The following is a 19,192-nucleotide window of genomic DNA, read 5'->3' on the forward strand; positions in this document are numbered from 1 at the left end:
TACCCTTAAAATGGTAGCGTCATTTTCATCAGCCTAAAAGATATGGTCTGCATTAAAATGTACGGCATAATTTTTTCCTAATTTATTTATCTTAATACTATTTAAAACAAGGGAAAAGCGTAGAAAATTGCTATATTTTATTAATCTATGAATATTTAAACTTTTGCAATAATTTGAAAAATTTCAGTTTTTGTATTTATCTATAATTTTTTTTAGAACAGTTTCTTTTGAACGGCAATACTATATAACAATAGTATTTTACACTATCATGTTAAAAAAAAAGTTGCCGTACAGAGTCAAATGATTTTACAGCTTTAAAAATTAAGTATACCATGAAATTAAGATAATTATTGATACACATTCAAATGAACACTAATTTTTTTACGGCATTATTTTTAATAGTACTTTTGAGTGCTAGATAATGTTTTGGAACCAAAGCCGTACTTTCTCAAATCACCCCCCGGACCACGGAAAGAGAGGGGGTTGCTACCCTCAATTTTTTCCCCTTGTCGCATGATTTTTGTACGGCGTTGCGGAATAATGGATTAGAGGCTGTATTGAAACAGTATGAAACTAGTGCCGTACAGAATTAAATGACCAAATTTACCCCGGAAATTGTCAGAAAATCAAAACATTTACTGACTTTGTGGCGCACCATTTTTTTACGGCACTGCGCGCTTTCTTATTATTTTTCATGGATCTATCGATGGTAAAAATGCCGTACAAAAATATATGACCAAAATGTACTCACTCTACCTGCACTTTTCAATTCTCACCAGCACTCTGTTGGACAGCTTACAAGTGACGGCATAGTGCTGAAACTTATTATTTTATGCTCTTATATCGTCCTGTATACGTCACCTGGTGGTTCATATGACCCACCCATTTTTAAACATGGGCCTGTAGTCTATAACCTCTTCATTAATTACATGAACAAGGATAAAGGAATCAGCTTAGTTTTAGACCTACAACAAATAGTAGACCCTTCAAAATTAGACCGTGATTTTTCCTTGCGCCAATTTTGGTACACTTAAACTACCAATTTATAAGTTTAGAACATCTGTTTACTGTAATAATGTTATCATTAGATAACAAATGAAGTCTTAACATACAGTGCGAAAAAGCAACAAGTTTCTTATAATAAACCGGGAATGTGTCATACGTTACAGGATTTGCGTCATTGGCCCTACTGCGCTAATTCAAAATGATGTTAAAAAAAATACCAAAATATAATTTATCTTTTGTAAAGTGGGCATTTATAACCAAGCACCACAAAACTGTATAAGACGGCAAAACCATTCTAAAACCGAAATACCTCTCAGGGTTAGTATTGAAACTATAAACAAACTAACTGGGCCACTCTGACTCGTAGGTGGTGCCCGCGCCGCCGCCGCCACGCTGCAGGGCGGAGACACGATTTCAAATTGTGTAATATCGACCGGAAACTGAATAACAAATTGTGCAATAACAAACAATGGATTGATCCAAATTTATATTTAACCGGTTTGCACTTTCATGTTGTAGAACGATAGACTGCAAGAGCTTAGCAATGATGTAAATAGGTGGCCTAGAGATCCACAAGAGTAACTCGTATGAGGTTGAATCGCTTGGCTATACTAATCATGCTGATACTGGAGATGGCTGGATTGCTTTTAATTGGTTATGAGTTATGACAGTAGAGACAAACACAAATGGTGCATAAAGCATTAACAAACAGTTGACTAGATTATTGTTTGAGTAGTTTTCTCTCGTGTACGGTGGTTAATGAAGATAGAAGTAATATACAAAGTATAGAAAATCAGACTTTAACGGTACTTTTCTTATTAAATTCTAACCTAACACACGCATAACGTGTATAGCTAAAATATTTTAAATCGTTGAATATAATGTGATTATTACGGTTAGGAAAATATGATTAGTTATATGTATATATTGTTAAGAAAAAAATATATTGAATTCTACATAAAACAAAGAACATACCTAAATATTGTATACAGATAGTAAAATCTGACCTGATACGCGGTTATAAAACAAGACGCGCACTAAATACTCCAAAGCGAAATTATTTCGTAAACATTGAAAGTTGGCAACATTTATAGAACCAGTGTTACCACGTAAACACAAAGACAATAGTCAACACAAGCTGATGTCTTAACTCTTAATTATATTCTGTGGCATTGTACTCACATTTCGCTTCATTTTCAAATTGTCATCGTCGAATTCCGTACTTCGAGGTAATAATGGATGCTTTACAGATTGCGATGGAATTATATTAGATTTTTTGATAAGCGGCTCCAGCTCCGCACACTCGGTCGACTGTGCCGCTTCGGAAGCTAAGTGGGTGGGTGAGACGCAACCCCGAAATAGAACTTTTGGAATAACTCTACACAAATTATATTCCCTGCGTCACTGTTGACGAGACGAAGATCAAGAGCAGACATTGCACGTTTTAGCATAGATTCAGGAATGTGTCGCGTCTATGATCCACTTTCATATTTTCGTACTAACCCATTTTTTGTTTCAAACATAATAGAGTCAAACATTTTACATATGTATTTTTTTATTTGTACGGACATCAGCTAAAATATGTCGCCCGTGTAAGTAAATTCGAAACGTGAAAATGAATAAATTGTCACTTTCAAATAATTAATGGGTATAAAATTAAAATAATACTTAATGAAATCAACATTCTCCATGGAAGACTAAAAGTTTCTTTTCTGCAGATAGCACTGTGAATTTCTCATGAATACTGTGATGATTGGCAAGTTCAGAAGATGCATTTAAACAGTAGGAAATTATGAACTCGAAGGTCTACCTCTGCTGGAAAACTACATAAGTACTCGTACAAAGCAAGAAATGGCAATATTAATGGAAAAAATGTCATGAGATGATAAAGACATCCACATATTAGCGCTAACTCCCATAGAGATTGATCTGTGTCAACTCAAGTAGTGAGTTTGTTTAATCAATAAACTTTCTGATGTGTTTGGAGTCAAGCTGAAGGCTTGAGACGTACAACTTGAATGGGGAAACGAATTACGAGACGGATATGACTATTTTCATATTATAATTTATTCAAGGGGACATCAAAATTTAATAATAAATATTAATAGGCATTTCAGGCGAGGCCGTACACGTGCAAAGCGCTTTTCTTCCTCGACAAGTGCAGTAAAAGGAGAGTCCTTGAGCCCACCGCTGTGAATCATTAGCGCCCACGTCCTACGAGTACTTTGAGCACACTGAATCGCTCTCAGTGCTACTGCAACGCTGCAGCGTAATTCAAAATTAGGGTTGAACAAGAAATATGGTGAAACCTCAATAGATGGACCACATAACGGGCGGGCTAAAACTCAAGGTGCGACCTCAAAAAAAATGAAAACTCAAGATTTAACTGGTTGTTATTATTTACGTTAAATGGCGAAGAAAAGCCAATATTTGAATAGTACCAGCACCAAAAGTAGTGTCATCCTTTCCACAACATCTGTATGGACAGCTCTATAGAGAATGTCGCAGTAATTTAGTAAACTGCTCTTTTAAAACACTAAGATCGTGAGACTAAAATAGGAACCTCCACGCTGAGAATGTCGGTTAAAAACTATAGTTATATTCGAGGCACCCCTAGGTTAGTAAGAAGTGTACTGTAATGGTTATGAATTTGCCGGTTTATCGATAGTAACAAAATGTACCTATTACGGGTTATGGTTATTGCGCCGTTTATCCGATGACCGCATTATTTGCAATGATCATATTATTACTGAGATTTTCTGTAATCTCTGTGGGCCGATTATTAAAGCAACATCGCAGTGCATTAATGGTTACTTTAGCTATTGACGGAAATATTGCTTCTGTGTTACGAACATTGTGATCATTGAATTGCGATCAGCACATTATTTATTATTAGTAGAATATAGTAGCCTTGCTAGAACAATCTAAAGCCTCTTCCTCTTTAGATATGTATTAATATTGGTTGCAAATATTGGATATATAATGCTAAGACATGGACAGAATTTCATACCAATGCGACGTCTATAGTCCAAGAACTCTGCATTAAACAACATTAGTACAGTCGCGTATTAAATAAATTCTTCGGATACATCTCCTGGTAGTGAGAGGAACCCCAATCTAGTGCCATGATTTGCAAAGCAAAGTGCAGGGCACCAGAGGACGAAGAAGGTCGGCTATGCGATGGACCAATTAAACAAATTAAACCTGCTGTGGGCTGGCTCTTGCACGAGTGTACCAGGATGTCAGCCTGCAGGAAGATGTGGCGAATGTTTGTGAGGGGCATTTCAATTGCCCTTAAAACAAGACTTAGAAACAGGCGTTAGTTTGTGGAGTCCAAGATACACAAGGAACCAAACATTATGTGTGTGTCACTATGGTGCAAGGTACACTGCGCATTACGAATATCCATAAATTACTGTCGTTTGGAACAGAACACATAACAATTTCGAGTGATTTCTAGAGCAATATCAAGTAGAGCAATTGTATGAAATAGGTAAGTCAAGTCATGGACATCCGTGGGCAGAATAATAATAAATTAAACAAATCCATTACATCATAATGTTACGTGACGTGTGGCGACGCGTCCATAACCATAGCACATACCTACGGTACTTACTATACATGTAAGTACTAAGTACAAACATACACGTAGTTGATTCTAGATTCTAGACGATCGATCGACCAATGTAACAAATCGTGCAAAAATATACATTATACATACTAAATACTTATCGTAAGTACTTATTGGAGACGGAATACCTACTTATTTGCGAACCATTATTATGAATTCTGAACCTGTAAGTTTGCGGACGTATTAACAACCTCTAAAAGATATTTATTGGTATTAAACTTTTAAAATACAAGATATGCTCACCGCATTCGAGTTGAGTCCAAAATTAACGGCCCAATTTGCCAAAATTACTTTTCCAAACCAAAAAAGTGATTTGCGGGTGAATTCTACTTGAACCTATGCGTTACGCTGAAGACAATGGTGTGATGAATTTAACACATTCTTAGTTAAACTGGCAGATGAACCACAAAATAGGTATTTCTGGAGAGTCTTTTCCTATCTTTGTATCGTTTCAAATCTGTGACATCAATTCAAATAGGACCGTTAAAAAGTAGCGACCAGTTAAATATAAGTTTATGGTTTAAGAATATTTATAGTTTATTTAAGAATAATAAGCACGCATGGGTAAACACCAGGAACAAGTTAAAACGCAGAACTTGACAGATGTCGTCTTCCTCTTACACGTTTCGCTCTTGCCAAAGCGGTCAAGGACGTCACTCTTATGTGGAATGTGACATGCTTGACTGCCGTCTCCACTCATTATCCGTGAGAGTTTGTTTAGCTAGTGATTAGTAGGTACTACCTACTAATTACTAGCTACTAATTAATTCTGAATCTTAATGCATCTACCTACTAGGTACCTACCTAGTAGGTAGATGCATTAAGATTCAGACCAGACAGAAGAGACTACAAAAAGAAAACGGTACAGACATTGTAATGGCGGATTTATTTTCTAAAGTATATGATATTAATCACTTTGTAGTTATTTTAGTTAGATGTTGCCTAGAATGTTGGCATGGATAACGAAAGTTCTCACAAAAATCTAAAATGATTTTATGTTGCACGGCTCCGTACAGTATATTGCGCATGTAACAAGTCGTTAGTAATAAAAAATATTAACGCTCATTCCAACATAGTTACTTCTTCAACTGGATAAATCAAATTGTACAAGAAAATAGTTTAAAAGAGGCAAAATCAAGGAAGAATAAATTATTATTAAGGCACATTTAGGACAAGCAGTAGGATGTGTCCAGTCAATCATTCTATAGAGAAAGATGACGTGAAGACGAATTACAGCACAGCTGGTAAAGGTATTGAATAACATCATATTTATCTTGAATAATAAAATATAAAATAGATATTGCTTAGGACAAAGAAAAGTGGTGCAGAAGTTGGTAGCAGAGACTAATTGACATTTTGAATCAATGAGATACAGGACTTGAGAATTAGTTAAGTACATATTATATACCAAATTATTACTTTATGGTACATTGGTAGACTAGTTGGAAACATCGATTAGTATTTACGTAGACACGCACGATTTCTTTTGCGTCACAAATCTCAAGATCCTAGGTAGGTATTCGGAATACCTACTTGAATACATAATGCTTGAATGCATATTGAGAATTCTCTACGCACCGCTAACTTTTCTATGCAAATCAAGGTCACAAGAGTTCTGCTCGTTCAGTTGTTGTTTCTATTTAATTTTACATTAACTGAAAAGTGCTCTATCAATTTCTTGACTTTACCAACGAAATTGATTGCAAAATGTTGGAGGCAATAACAATTTTTATATCAACATGTAAAAGTTCATTGAAAAGTTTGCTTTTTTTGCAGTTGTGGATTGTTGCCAACAAATTGGAGATTGTAGTATCTTCATTTTCGATTTACTTTCACTTGGCGTCTTTTAATATCCACCAGGAAGTATATTAGGTGAATAACTAGAGTAATAATATAAGTGTAAATTAAAAATTTATAACACCCCTGACAAGTGAAGGTTACAGTAAGAACTAGAAAAGAGCTGGTAACTTTCAAACGGCTGAACCGATTTTCTTGGATTATAGCTAAGAACACTCTCGATCAAGCCACCTTTCAAACAAAAAAAACTAAATTAAAATCGGTTCATTAGTTTAGGAGCTACGATGCCACAGACAGATACACAGATACACACGTCAAACTTATAACACCCCTCTTTTTGGGTCGGGGGTTAAAAAGAAGATCTGAACATAACAAACTTTAAATAGCTTTGAGATTTTCCACATTAGATCTAGATTGAAAGGTAAAGTATCTAGATCCTAGATATAACGTGAATTCAATTACTACAGATGGAGTAGGTATCTAAATAAAACGTGAATTATTAATAATATCTATCTAATGATAAGGCACTCAGGGTGCGATTGCTAGAGCGATGCAAGCATATAAATCTCACTATTTGATACACAATTTTTGACAAAAACAGATATTTACAAGGTATTTTTTTTAAATTGAGCTTTTTCTAACATGCTATGAATTAAAAGAGACGCGTTTGCATTTGGTATTTGAAGCTTTTATTTTATTTAGCCTTGAGCTAGTGAGATTTTGCGTAAAACAGTCCTAAGAATTATTACTGTACTGAGAATTAGGATTAGGTATTTGGTGGTTGGTAAACAAGATCAAGCAGCACACTAGGGATTGGGCACAGCGCTTTCGTCCATTTTGACAATTCATAATTTGGGAAAATGGTACTTATACTAAAGAACACACAATTTTTCACCATTTTACATTATTGCCCCAGTGGTCCTGTACGTAGGCAGAGGTGAAGACAGACGGGCTGCGTTGCGTTTTGGTAAATTAGCTCTAACGATTGACCCGTTTCAATTCAATTTTCCAATGGTAATCAATTTCGTCTCGTCTAGCTAAGTGTTGTTACCTTGATCCTTTAAAATAGTCTAAAATAGGTCAAATAAAAGTAGTTTCAGTTTCAAACAAGGAATTTAGGAGCTGATCTTTACGTTTGGGTTTAGACATAGCTAAGGTACAGCCAATCGCACGTTCCGCCATTCTTCTAGTTTCCTGGATATGGTTTAGTACACCTGTCTGCCTGGATTAGGATTTTGTACACTCGCTGTGAGCTTTGAGCAAATTGAATTTTTTGTGCTACGTATTTTTACCAACACCAGACCAAAATGTAAGGCTAAGGCGTCCCAGGGTAGTAGATTATTAAGTAGGTACGGAGTTGCAACAATAAAGTTAATCGGCGTATTATCGTAAAAATAAAGGACTTGTCGTAAAAAAATCTGCATTTTTGTGTAACAAAATAACAGATTTTCTCGATTACTGCAAAAACGTGTCTTTAAAGCAGAACTAATATCGGTCGCACATCTTATAACACGTGAATGGATTTGGCAAGCAACCATTGTTTCTCGCAAATAAATATAGTTTGCAAATAATATGTGACACTGTTCAATGAAACTGCATTCGACGAGGATTTCCAAGAGTTCTTGACTAGATAGGTATTGAGTAAGTATATTACATTCCAATCGCGAGTAATCAATAAGATATATATTATGGAGTTGTTGTTTTTAAGGAAAATGCAAGAAAAACTAGTTTAGATTGTTGAGTTATGAATTATGATGGGTATGAATATAAAATACAGTGAATCCTGAGATTTTCCTATATTTTTAATGGTATAAAAACCCGCGTAAAAATCGTCCATTTTTCCCTGCATTTCTATCTATCCCAAACTTCAAGGAAATTATATTTTGAATGCAAAGAGAAAATTAATACGGACAAAGAATAATGCTTTCGGATAGTACAATCGTATTAGATAGCATAATCCTAACGTTACATATCGGAATTCAGCCAAGGGATTCTGATATGATTCTGATAGTTTGGGGTTATTGTGCTTAATTTTTGCGATGTAGGTACTTGCAAATTGTGGTATCAGACTGGTGTTCCCTAATACTTTAGACAGGCAAGGGGCATAAACTTCTAAAATATGTTCTATAATCTAAATGAACTTCAATGCAGTTTTCAGCATCATTACCATAAGTAAGGTTTCCATTCATTTACGGTTAGTCTATAATATAATAGGTAAAAAGACCCGTGCGAAGCAGGGGCGTGTCAATCAATATAATTGCATAATAATCTGCATGACAAATAATTGCATTCTAGAGTAGTCTCGAAACTGACTGTCGGATACAATGCTCATGGGCTTGGTTGTTGTATTTCCTGCTCAGTGCGCTATTGTGAACAAATCGTCGCATAGATAATAATACCCATGCCGGTAACTAGAGATCTGCGGTTAAAAATAATCCTTATGCAACTGTCTTCTTAACTATCTAAACAGTTAGCAGGTTACCCGTAAGAACTGATCATAATTATTTTTGCAAGATACACTTTCACTGTATAGTGTGGTATAGTCGTGTCCCAAGGTGCTGGAACGACGACTTCGTACCACAAACGACTACTTGGACAGACAACGTATGACCATGGGGTTTGGGAGTGCCTTCACGAAACCTGTGTCAAATTGACGATAGCAATAATAGAACCAGACATAGCGAACAAATACACTCGAAATACTCAAAAGTAATAAAAACTACAATAACTACTATGTATGTTATAATAACCTTCGCAATTATATTAGTCAATCTAACAGACGAAGTGTAGCAACTGCGCACTAATAATATAAATTATCACGAGTTAGTGCTAAAGAACATCTAATAAGAAAAAGTAAAACTACTAAATATAATGATCTATTAGTACAACTATTAGTATCAGAAGTGGTATTTTTGGAAAAATTGGTCCACTTTGTCGGTCTAGACTCTAGACAATAGACACTCAGTCTGAAGACAGAATGTGGATGTGTATAGAGTTTCACAACCCCGACTTGGTGTCGCTTACATGGCCCAAATCGCTTGACGAGTACTATGTAATCGACGACACAAGTGTCGACATTTATGTCGAGTATCAGTACCGTCGTGTATACCAAGCTTTACTTTTTCACAGCTAAACCGCTGAATCGATTTTGATTAACTTATTACTGCAGAAAAACTTCAGCCTCACGGGAAAATATAACATGAAATGGCACGTAAAAAGTCGCAATAGTCAACTTTTTTTTAAATCATGGGAAGTGGTGGGTTGTCCATTTGTTTGTGATCGCGGAAGTCAAGGCAACCAATGACTCCTGGGCAACGTGTCTCAACACAAAGGTAAAGAAAGACATCACCATAAATGTATCAATTCCTTCATAAAACACTCAGGCAATGTAGCACCCGATAAGGCGTATCAATAAATATATACGGTTGAGACGTCGACGATGAATTCGGAAGGCTCCGCGCAAACGGGCCACCGACACAGCCAGCGGTCCTTTGATGAATGTGGTCGGTGGCTGCCACGAGTTTTTTAATACCTGGCTGAGTTTGTTGTGGGCTTTTCTCAGACCTGGTCGCGTTTGGAACCTTCGTAGCTTTAGTTTTAAGTCTACGTAATTAATTATCACCACTACATCATCTTACAAATCTAACAATTCTGACTATCAAAAGGTGTAGCCACCACTAGTGTTCAGTGGTCGCTACAATTTGTAAACACTCCTGCTCTAAGTAGCGAGTGGCCGCCACCGGTAACATGTCGTGGACACTGAATCGCGAGTAGACGCTACTTGCTACACTTTTTTTTAAAATTTCATAGGCAAGCACTTGACCACAATCACATCTGGTGGATAGTGATGATGTGGCCAAAGATCGGACGCATTTACCTAGAAGATGCCTATTCACTCTTGTTTTAAAGATACTCGGATTGCGGCATACAAAACGTGTTGAAAATCCTGTAAACAGCCTGTCGCCAGCCACCGGTGGCTGTGGTCGGTGGCCCGTTTGCGCGGAGCCTTTGGTTTCGAGCACAAAAGGCCCACAGTTTGGACAAAAAAACACGATACAAAACGTTTTTGATAGTATATTGCAGTGCATAATATTTTGTATACAAGATCAAAATGGCGATATATTATTTAATGCAATGCGTGTTTCAAGATACATGCTTAAAAGGAATATTATTTATATATTCTGTACTGTTACTTTGTAAACAAAACTATAGCATAATAAAAATAAAAGTATGTGTCTCTTTAATGTATGTTTTTCTTTCCAGGAAGACTGGCTCCTAAAGTTTACAGCTTCATTATTCTCGTCTATGCAAGGTGCAGATATCCTTCGTGGGGTCGGTTATAGGTATTAATACATGATAGTTCTTTTGGGGGGGTAGGCTATACATTTTCATAGCATGACTCCGAAAGATTCTGAGGTTTATCATGGCCTAAAAATACATGGTTATAATACAATTGACAAATTTATACAAGTATCTATAATTGTAATTTGTAAAATTGCTTTCTGAAAAGAGTTACATAGTTGAAGTTTCACAACTATCAACCAAATATTTTAAACTTAAGACATTATAGTATTTTTAAATCTTGTAAGGTATTTAGTTTCAGAATATTACACCTAATTTACTCAAAAATATTACAATATAAACAATTCACAGAAAATGCAGGGAATAATATGAAATGTAACATTCATGAAGCTAAAAGATCTAAGTAGCATAAATGATTTACTTGATGACTACACATCAACACAAACAATGCAAGCTGGAATTTGTATGACACCATCTATATTGTAACAGTACACAGTAATAATCTAAAAACAAAACAAGCCAAGGTCATCTCCAGTACCACGTTATAATATAACATTATCTGATTCCTGCATGGGTTTAGTTTTCTAAAAATTCCATGGGAACTGTCTGAATTTCCAGGGTTTTAAAAAGTAGTCTAAGTCACTGTACATGTCTTTAAATAAAAAAATCACATTGATCTGTTGCCCCATGAGGCATGATTTAAGGACAAACAAACACACTTTTGCACTATAAATATGAATAATTATATCATCAAAACCATAAGTCTATATTTTGCGGGAAAGGGAGGAAAAGGAAAATAATTGAAGTTTCTGTCATATAAATACAACACCACCAATTAAGCCTATTCAGTCATAAAAGCTCTCAACTTGATTGAAAGTCTAAAGGAAGGGAACCTTTTCAAAATGTTTTGGATTCCTTACATAAAACAATATATTGCTCAAAATCTACTATGTATATTTTAAGAATTTTCATTTTTGATGTCATTTTGTTTGGGTTTAAAAGGTGTGTATATATATTTAAGAAACCTATTCTTTAGCTTGTGTGCTAGTTCAAGACATAACTTTTTTAGCTATGTGATTTTGATCCAAAAGTAAAGCATATTTTTTCAAAAAATTAAGTTTAAAAGAGTCTCCTGCAAACTTGTGATTTTCCACATAGCGGAATTTTTACATACTTATAGCACATACAAGCTAATTTAATTACCTATTACTAGTTACTAATGTAACTACTACCGGAACACTGGCCTGTCCACACGCTTTATGTGTGGGTAACAGTAGAGCAGAGGTCTGAGCGAAGCAAACCAAGCAGGATAAGGACAACACTATACATAAGCAACATCAGTGCTCCTTGCTTCCATGACAAGTGAGAACAGAGTTATGCAAGCATGGCAGTGCCAGTAGCTGCACCAATACATTGCGGGCAACGATATTTGACAGAGGGGGTGTGAGTGTAGCTTCTTTACATAGCAACTAGAAGATGCCCGCGGCTTCGCCCGCGTGGATTTCGGTTTTTTAAAATCCCGTAGGAACTCTTTGATTTTCCGGGATAAAAAGTAGCCTATGTGCTAATCCAGGATATTATCTATCTCCATTCCAAATTTCAGCCAAATCCATTCAGTAGTTATTGCGTGAAAGAGTAACAAACATACACACACACACACACATACAAACTTTCGCCCTTATAATATTAGTGTAATAGTATGTCTGTGATTATAATTTTAGTATTTTAAGTATAAACGTAATTTTTGGTACATCTCTATGTACAATAGACATTAACGTCAATAGAGCCAAAATATGATTTATTCCGTTTTACCCCTACATGCAAAAAATTAAAAAATATTGAAGTACATGTTTTTTTTAACATTTACTTAAGATTATTTTAATTGGATCTTGAGATTTTGCCATAGTACTTAAATACAAGTTAGTTATAAAGACACATACAATTTTAATATTCCATAAAAGATATTATACATAAAATCCACAGATTAAAGAAAAATATAGACAACACCTTCATTCTCCATTTAGAATTGTGCAAGCTTTTGGAGTAACCAACTTATTAGAATCTCATTAGAATTATTTTGTTTACAGGAGGCAGTCCTTCTTTTTCTTTAAAGGCAGAATTAGATGGTTCCACTTTGTAAAGCAGTGCTTCTGTAGTCCAATTGTAGAAAAGCTGAATCAGTCAATTCACTTTTTACATCTCAATAATTCATTTCAGCCAATATCGAGAATCTGTTGGCCAATCAGAGGTGATTGCATGCATGGTGAGTGATGCATTCAACATACAGTCTAGGTAAGGCCTATGTCCAGCAGTGGACACAAACAGGCTGATTGATTGATTGAAGCCCTTGTTATCTATATTGTGAAATGAAGGGGCTATGATTTTAATATTTATCTATATCTTTTGCTTTTTTTTTGTTGATATGTTTTCAGAATTCAAGCTCTTTGACTAACAAAAATTAAACCGAATTCAAGTTGGTGTTACTTGAGCACTAAAATGCAACAAACAGACAGACAAAGTGGTGAAACTTATAGCCCCACTCTTTTGACGTTAGAATAGAACTAATTTACTTGGGTTGAACCATCTAATTGCAGCCCTAATCTGAGTCTGAACCATAAATAATAATAGATAATAAATATAATAACAAAACTAACCTCACAAACAGGCAGTTAGGTGGCACTCAGGAGCACTTGTGTTAAAGCAGGCATCAACTGTCCTGAAAAACCATATCAGAGAGTTGCACTTCCATCAAATAGTCCCACTTTATTAGTTACAACAATAACTTGTGGCGTTAAAAAAATCCACCAAGGGTGTATTTGGAACCATGCCAAAATTGCATTAAAAGCAACCAAAATTGAAAATCATCAGTGTATTGACGGTGAAATTATAAGGACAAGAAACGGCACAAGATTAGTAAACAATTATGGGACGATGGCCAAATAGTTATTGCATAACCCTGTATACACAAAATTGTTAGAACGTGCGGAGAAAAAATTATGTGCAAAGCTTGGCAATTAGATATAAAAAATTAACAATAATTAGAGATACTCACAAAACTTCTACCTCGAAGGGGCATTTCACACACGATTTAAAATAAAAACACTCAGTTTCAGCACAACTAAATTCTTCTTGAAAATAAATTCACTTGGTCATTCACTGAAACACTCCCAATAGCACAATTTTTAAAATTTTGCTATTCTCAGTTTTTTATAAATCGTTTCACTATGGTTTCATTTGCGCTTCTCGGTTCTCAAGTCAGCAGATAAAATTTTGACAGCAGTGTGCTCTTTTCTAGAACAATCACATTTGATTTAGGAAGAAATCCTTTACACGCATATTATAACATTTCATGTTTCAGACTTATTAAAAATATATTTAAAAGATCAATCAAATCGCTTAATTTTCTTCTGAAAAGTTAGAGAAAATTACTGGCAAAATAAATATTAACACGACTTGTTGACTTGTTGTGACCACTAGGCTGTCGGCAAAATAACTTCATCATCTGTTAAATTGCCGATAATGTAGTGTCAAAATAGATGGAAAATAGTAGACAGACCTACTTACCAATTCATAATATTATTAACTATGTGCCAAGAAAATTTAAAAAAATCAAGTGTTATTTTTTGTACGATTCGCGTTCCTTCGCGTTGATTCGAGTGAAATTATCTCAAAACAATGATTCTAATATTTTTGCGATGGCATGTTTTTTGCATTTTCAGGAACCGAGTTAGATTTTTAGCCTCTCTTGGGCATGTGTTGGGCAGATTCACCATTTTTGAGATGGTCACACTCATATCCACAGACGTCAGACCACGAATCTATCATAGTACTAGGGTACTAGATGATTTAGGTAACTCTAAAGTCTAACGTAGTGTTTACATACTCTTTGGGTAACTCCTTATCAATTTAATAATAGGCAATTAAATGAATATCTACTATCTACCAACAATAATTAGCTACCCCAGTCAGTGTTTTATAATTTTGCTGCGTTACCTATTTAATTTTTTTTAAATTACAATTACAAAATGTAATTTGTGGAGGACGAACTAACCTAACCCTCATTGATATTTTTTTGGAAGTTTTCGTGTGTTTTCTGGCACCATGGAAAATGTTTTGATACAGAATAAAGTGAAACTTTTATTTGAAAAGCTTTCCGATCCCCAATATGTTATGAACAATTACTATGCCGACCACTTCTTTACTAAAATTAATTGCGCAGATCCCGGTAAGTAAAGTAAAATTTCAATACCTACCTTCAGAGTGCTTTGTCGCTATTTAAAAAAAATTAATAAGTTGTAGTCCAAATCAAGTAGAATAGAAAAATTATTTTAATATTTACCGTTAAAACTTTGTTTCAGAGGTATCTTTTCTTAAAACATGGCCACTACTACCGGACTTAATAATAGAAGCCCTCAACCATGCAGGTCATTATCACAACACAGTAAAGGTGTTCCTCATAAGGATCTTAGGAGTAGTAGCTCAAGGAGAGGTAAATTTTGCTAAGATATTCCCAAAAAAAGGTGACGAAATTGCTAAAGCATTCAATGAGATTAATTCACCAAGTATGGAGTCCAGTTTGAGAGTTGCATACCTTGAAGTTGCACTTGCTTTAGTAAACCACAACTCTGGAGTTTACTGGCTTTTAGAAAGTGGTGCTTGGAGAGAGATACTCAGGCTTTGCAATGAAAAAAGAACAGTATTTGTAATTCGACAAACTTATAAGTTTGCATCAGCATTTATGTGGAAATTAAACAACATGGGTGATGAAGCCAATGTTAAATTAGTACTTGTATATATTATGAGTCCAATGACAGAGATTGACTTGATAAGAATTGATTCTATGACCAGTGAAGAGGAGGAGCTCCATTGCAAAACATTTGAGCCAATGCTACAAATATTATTAGCTATTTTAAGCAATGAACATCATATAAAGACACATAATATCATAATAGAATTTATGCTTAAAGATTCCAAAGTCCTAACATACTTCTACATAATGCTGGATAGGTTACGTAGAGAAGATGTCTGTATGCTCATAACTAAATGCTTTTTTTGGTTATCAATAGGCAAAATATTTCTTGCTAAGCCTTTAACGGCCAATGTTAAATATGACCGTGATGATTTTATTGAACTTGCAGTTACATATTTTAACACAATACAATATTTTATACAGAGACGTTGTGCTACATTGATATTCGATTATTGCAATGCATGTAACTTAATATGGGACCTTGTCTGGAAGAATGATAACCTAGCAATGTGGGAACACGATGGTAGGAAAATTGAATTCCAGAAGCAACTTCTTGTTATTTGTCTTGTACCTTGCCTTGTTTATATCACCCTTGGGCAGAATACGCCGGTAACTTCGCCTGACAGAGTCAATGATTATATTTTCAAAGTAATGAATGCGACTTGCGAGCATACAGCACGTACGGCTTACGCTTTAAGAGATCTAATGCTTCAGCTAGATACACAGTCAGTAACATTGCAGAGTGTAAAACGACTGACTTGTCTAAAGAATCATTTGAATGATGACAAAGCAAATTTAGTCTTTCAAGCACTCTTCTATGTTCTTAAAGAATATGATCCAATTGACGATCATGGAGATATGAAAGAGGAAATTAACATACATGATGATCAAGAGAAGGTGCTTGTAATGACATATGTTTTAGACACATTGCTCTCCCTGGTAAAGAACTATAATATAAATTGGAAAGAGAGTCTTGAAGTTATATGTTTGCACACTGTTGTGTATAATATATTGAAGAGGTCTAATCTATCTTGTAAGGTTTGTATAACAGCTTCATTTTTATGATCTTGCTTTTTATTGGCATTTTATGTTTAGATGTTGTTTTCTTCTTTTTTCTATTTATGTATAAAGCTATAATTGCAAGCCTAACTATAAGGCCTGCGATTATAGCAAGTCCTCAACTATAGGCTAAAAGAACATGCTAAGTAACAATACTAATTCTCACAATACATTCCAATCTTCCTAATTTCTATGAATTTTGTTAAAAATAATTATCTTTACTTCCCTTTAGAGAACCATGAGTTTTTAATAATATTAAAAAACTGTTTTTGAATACTCAACTAAAATTTTATTTTGCAGTTTGTAGTGACAGCATTGAACGTTATAACAATAACTGTGAAAAAGTTTCTGCCACCCAATCTCTCTCTACTGATGGAGTCAAAGCCAGGGTCGACCATGCACGAGTTGGGAAAACTGATATTCATGAAAATGCACGACATGAACTGGGAGGTTCGCGATTCCGCTCTCGAGCTGCTCTACGTTGTTACTGATATTTCTTTTATAAGTATGTTTTCATTCAGTTTTAGTTGTAATTTTGAGTCTAAATCAATTGTGTTGATTACAACAATTTTACTACTATGCATATTTATGATAGAGTAGGTTCGTCAATAATTATTATTAGTAGAGCAAAAAACTGAAAATTAGAAATAACAGGATATTTGTATAATTCAAGTTCACCAGAAGAGGTTATGTTATAAAATCAGTATCATCATCGCTTATTTATAGGTCCATATCAATTGATCTGAGAGCCTAGTTAAATAAATTTGTACGTTTTAGAGTTATCTCAAATTAGCTATGGAGTACCACAGGGTGATTCTTAACTCCAGCACGTTACATCATTCATAAAATTGACTTGGTCACAAAATCTTATGAAATGAAAATAATAATATATTTATTGCTTTTTAATGAGCATGATTTTTATCAAGCGAAAGCCTATCTTGCAATTAAAAATAAACGAGCAGAAATTTTTTTAAAACTCCTTTTTTCTTAAAAAGACTATTTCTTCTATACTCTTTGTAATTAAGAAATTCGTCAATTGAGAAGAATTCTTCGAGTGCCATTTCACCTATACTTATTTAAAATCAATTTGACAGACTAAAAGTTGTGTTTCGGAGACATTGGAGATAAAAGCTAATGATAAAATACATGTTACTTCCAGAATTTCCACCATTCCAAAAGCAGATACTATCAAATAGCCTAATAAACATGTCAATGACCATGGCTTTGAATGACCACGAGTTCTATGTGCGGGTATCTGCTCTGCGCTGCGTGGGCGCGGCCAGCAAGATGAGTCCGCTGTGGGAGCAGCTGAAGCAGGAATACCCTAATATACAGGTATTTATTTCTATATGCGCGCGACTTCATTTGCGTGGATATATCTTTTTTTTAAATACTGTGCGAAATCTGATTGTCCAGGATAAAAAGCCATATGTGTATATCATTCTCCAGGTATTTAATTATCTAGGTAACAAAATCAATTTATTGCTTATGTTTCGGCGTTATTGTGCATTGGCAATGTAAGTTTGTTTGCTTTCAGGAACTGCTTCTATCGATTCTCGCAAACAACCCAGAAGGCATCGTACGCAAAGAGGCATGCAGTGTTCTATGCGACGTGTACCAAAACATTAAAATGACGCCTGACTTCCGCGCGACTATTTATGATCACATGGTATCTGCTGCCCTCAGCGACTTTCACTGGGAGGTCCAAATAACCGCGCTCAAGTTCTGGAAAATTGTGATCCAATCCTTCCTCAATGACCAAGGCATGCTTGACGGTACATTCCCTCCGGTTACATTCTCAAGAGAGACACGAAAAATCGTCTCCCTTAACGATACTGAAATCCAAAGACGATTGTCCAAAACTCTTGATGAACTCTCTTCCATTGGATGTCTTACCGTCTTAGTGAAGTTATTGCATGAAGAAACTGAAGTTGATATAATGGATGCTGCTTTAACACTTTCTATGGAACTACTAGATACTCTTGAAAAGTACAGAGTACCAGAAAACTTGAAACCCTGTGAAAATGATCCGAAGACAGTAGATGAATTATTAAGACAAATAAGACTTGATAATTTTGTTGCTGTAAATGGTAATTTAGAAGACGCACAGAATTTAGCTAAATCGGACAATGTTATTGAAAGTATATTGAGTGCAGGTGACACTAATTTATTGGCAGAGATATACGAAAGGCATATGAGTTTAGATACCAATGAAACTGAAACGAAAAATCAAACGAAACTATTAAAGTTTGCGTCGCCATATCTATTTGTTACATTTCTAAAAAGCAAAGATTTTAAAAAAGTTATAGAGCAGAAGAAAAATTGGAAAGATGGTATCAAAAGTCTTTCTTCCTTACTAGATGATGTATTGGGCATTTACGAAGTGAACGATGAAGTTAATGCTTTAGATTGTTATTGAGATTATTTTGGATAATATTTTTATGTTACTTATTTTAAGAGGGGATATCTTATATTATATTTTCATAAAATGTTTATTTGTTTACATTAAAAATCAATGAAATTGATTTTTTTTAAATGCCAATCAACTGTTTCATGTAAGGATCATTTCATTGTGTCTAAAGAAAAAATCTGGACAGTAGAAGTTGGTCAAATTTAAGTAGGTAAATGTTTTTTCTTACTCCTTCAGA

The 19,192-nt window shown here is 34.8% G+C and overlaps 2 protein-coding genes and 1 long non-coding RNA gene across 5 annotated transcripts in view; 2 read left to right on the plus strand and 1 right to left on the minus strand.

Annotated features, from left to right (window-relative positions):
* The window catches only part of LOC123871829 (BAG domain-containing protein Samui-like), a 36,328-nt gene extending 22,128 nt beyond the window's left edge, over positions 1-14,200 (minus strand). Inside the window, exons 1-2 of one of the 3 annotated variants that reach the window (XR_006797350.1) lie at positions 13,788-14,200; positions 13,390-13,451 (exon numbers count right to left, since the gene is read on the minus strand). Coding sequence is in view for 2 of the 3 variants with exons in the window: in XM_045915821.1 (XP_045771777.1) it covers positions 13,788-13,811 (24 nt within the window). In the remaining variant the exon portion in view is untranslated. Of the gene's footprint in view, positions 1-2,187; positions 2,330-13,389; positions 13,452-13,787 lie in introns of those variants that run through there. The other 2 variants (XM_045915821.1, XM_045915822.1) reach the window with 2 other exon arrangements.
* On the plus strand, positions 1,268-10,354 carry LOC123871872. The gene is made up of 3 exons (XR_006797359.1): positions 1,268-1,279; positions 4,991-4,996; positions 10,279-10,354. It is a non-coding gene; the product is annotated as an uncharacterized LOC123871872 (long non-coding RNA).
* A 380-nt stretch (positions 14,201-14,580) lies between the features above and the next one.
* Positions 14,581-19,034, plus strand: LOC123871822. The gene is made up of 5 exons (XM_045915805.1): positions 14,581-14,960; positions 15,094-16,523; positions 16,845-17,049; positions 17,704-17,879; positions 18,082-19,034. Exons 1-5 carry the CDS (start codon positions 14,837-14,839, stop codon positions 18,961-18,963), a joined length of 2,817 nt encoding a protein of 938 aa, XP_045771761.1. The 5' UTR covers positions 14,581-14,836; the 3' UTR covers positions 18,964-19,034.
* Positions 19,035-19,192: the final 158 nt, after the last annotated feature.

Source organism: Maniola jurtina, chromosome 14, assembly GCF_905333055.1.
Source record: "Maniola jurtina chromosome 14, ilManJurt1.1, whole genome shotgun sequence".
Taxonomy (NCBI): Eukaryota; Metazoa; Arthropoda; class Insecta; order Lepidoptera; family Nymphalidae; genus Maniola; species Maniola jurtina.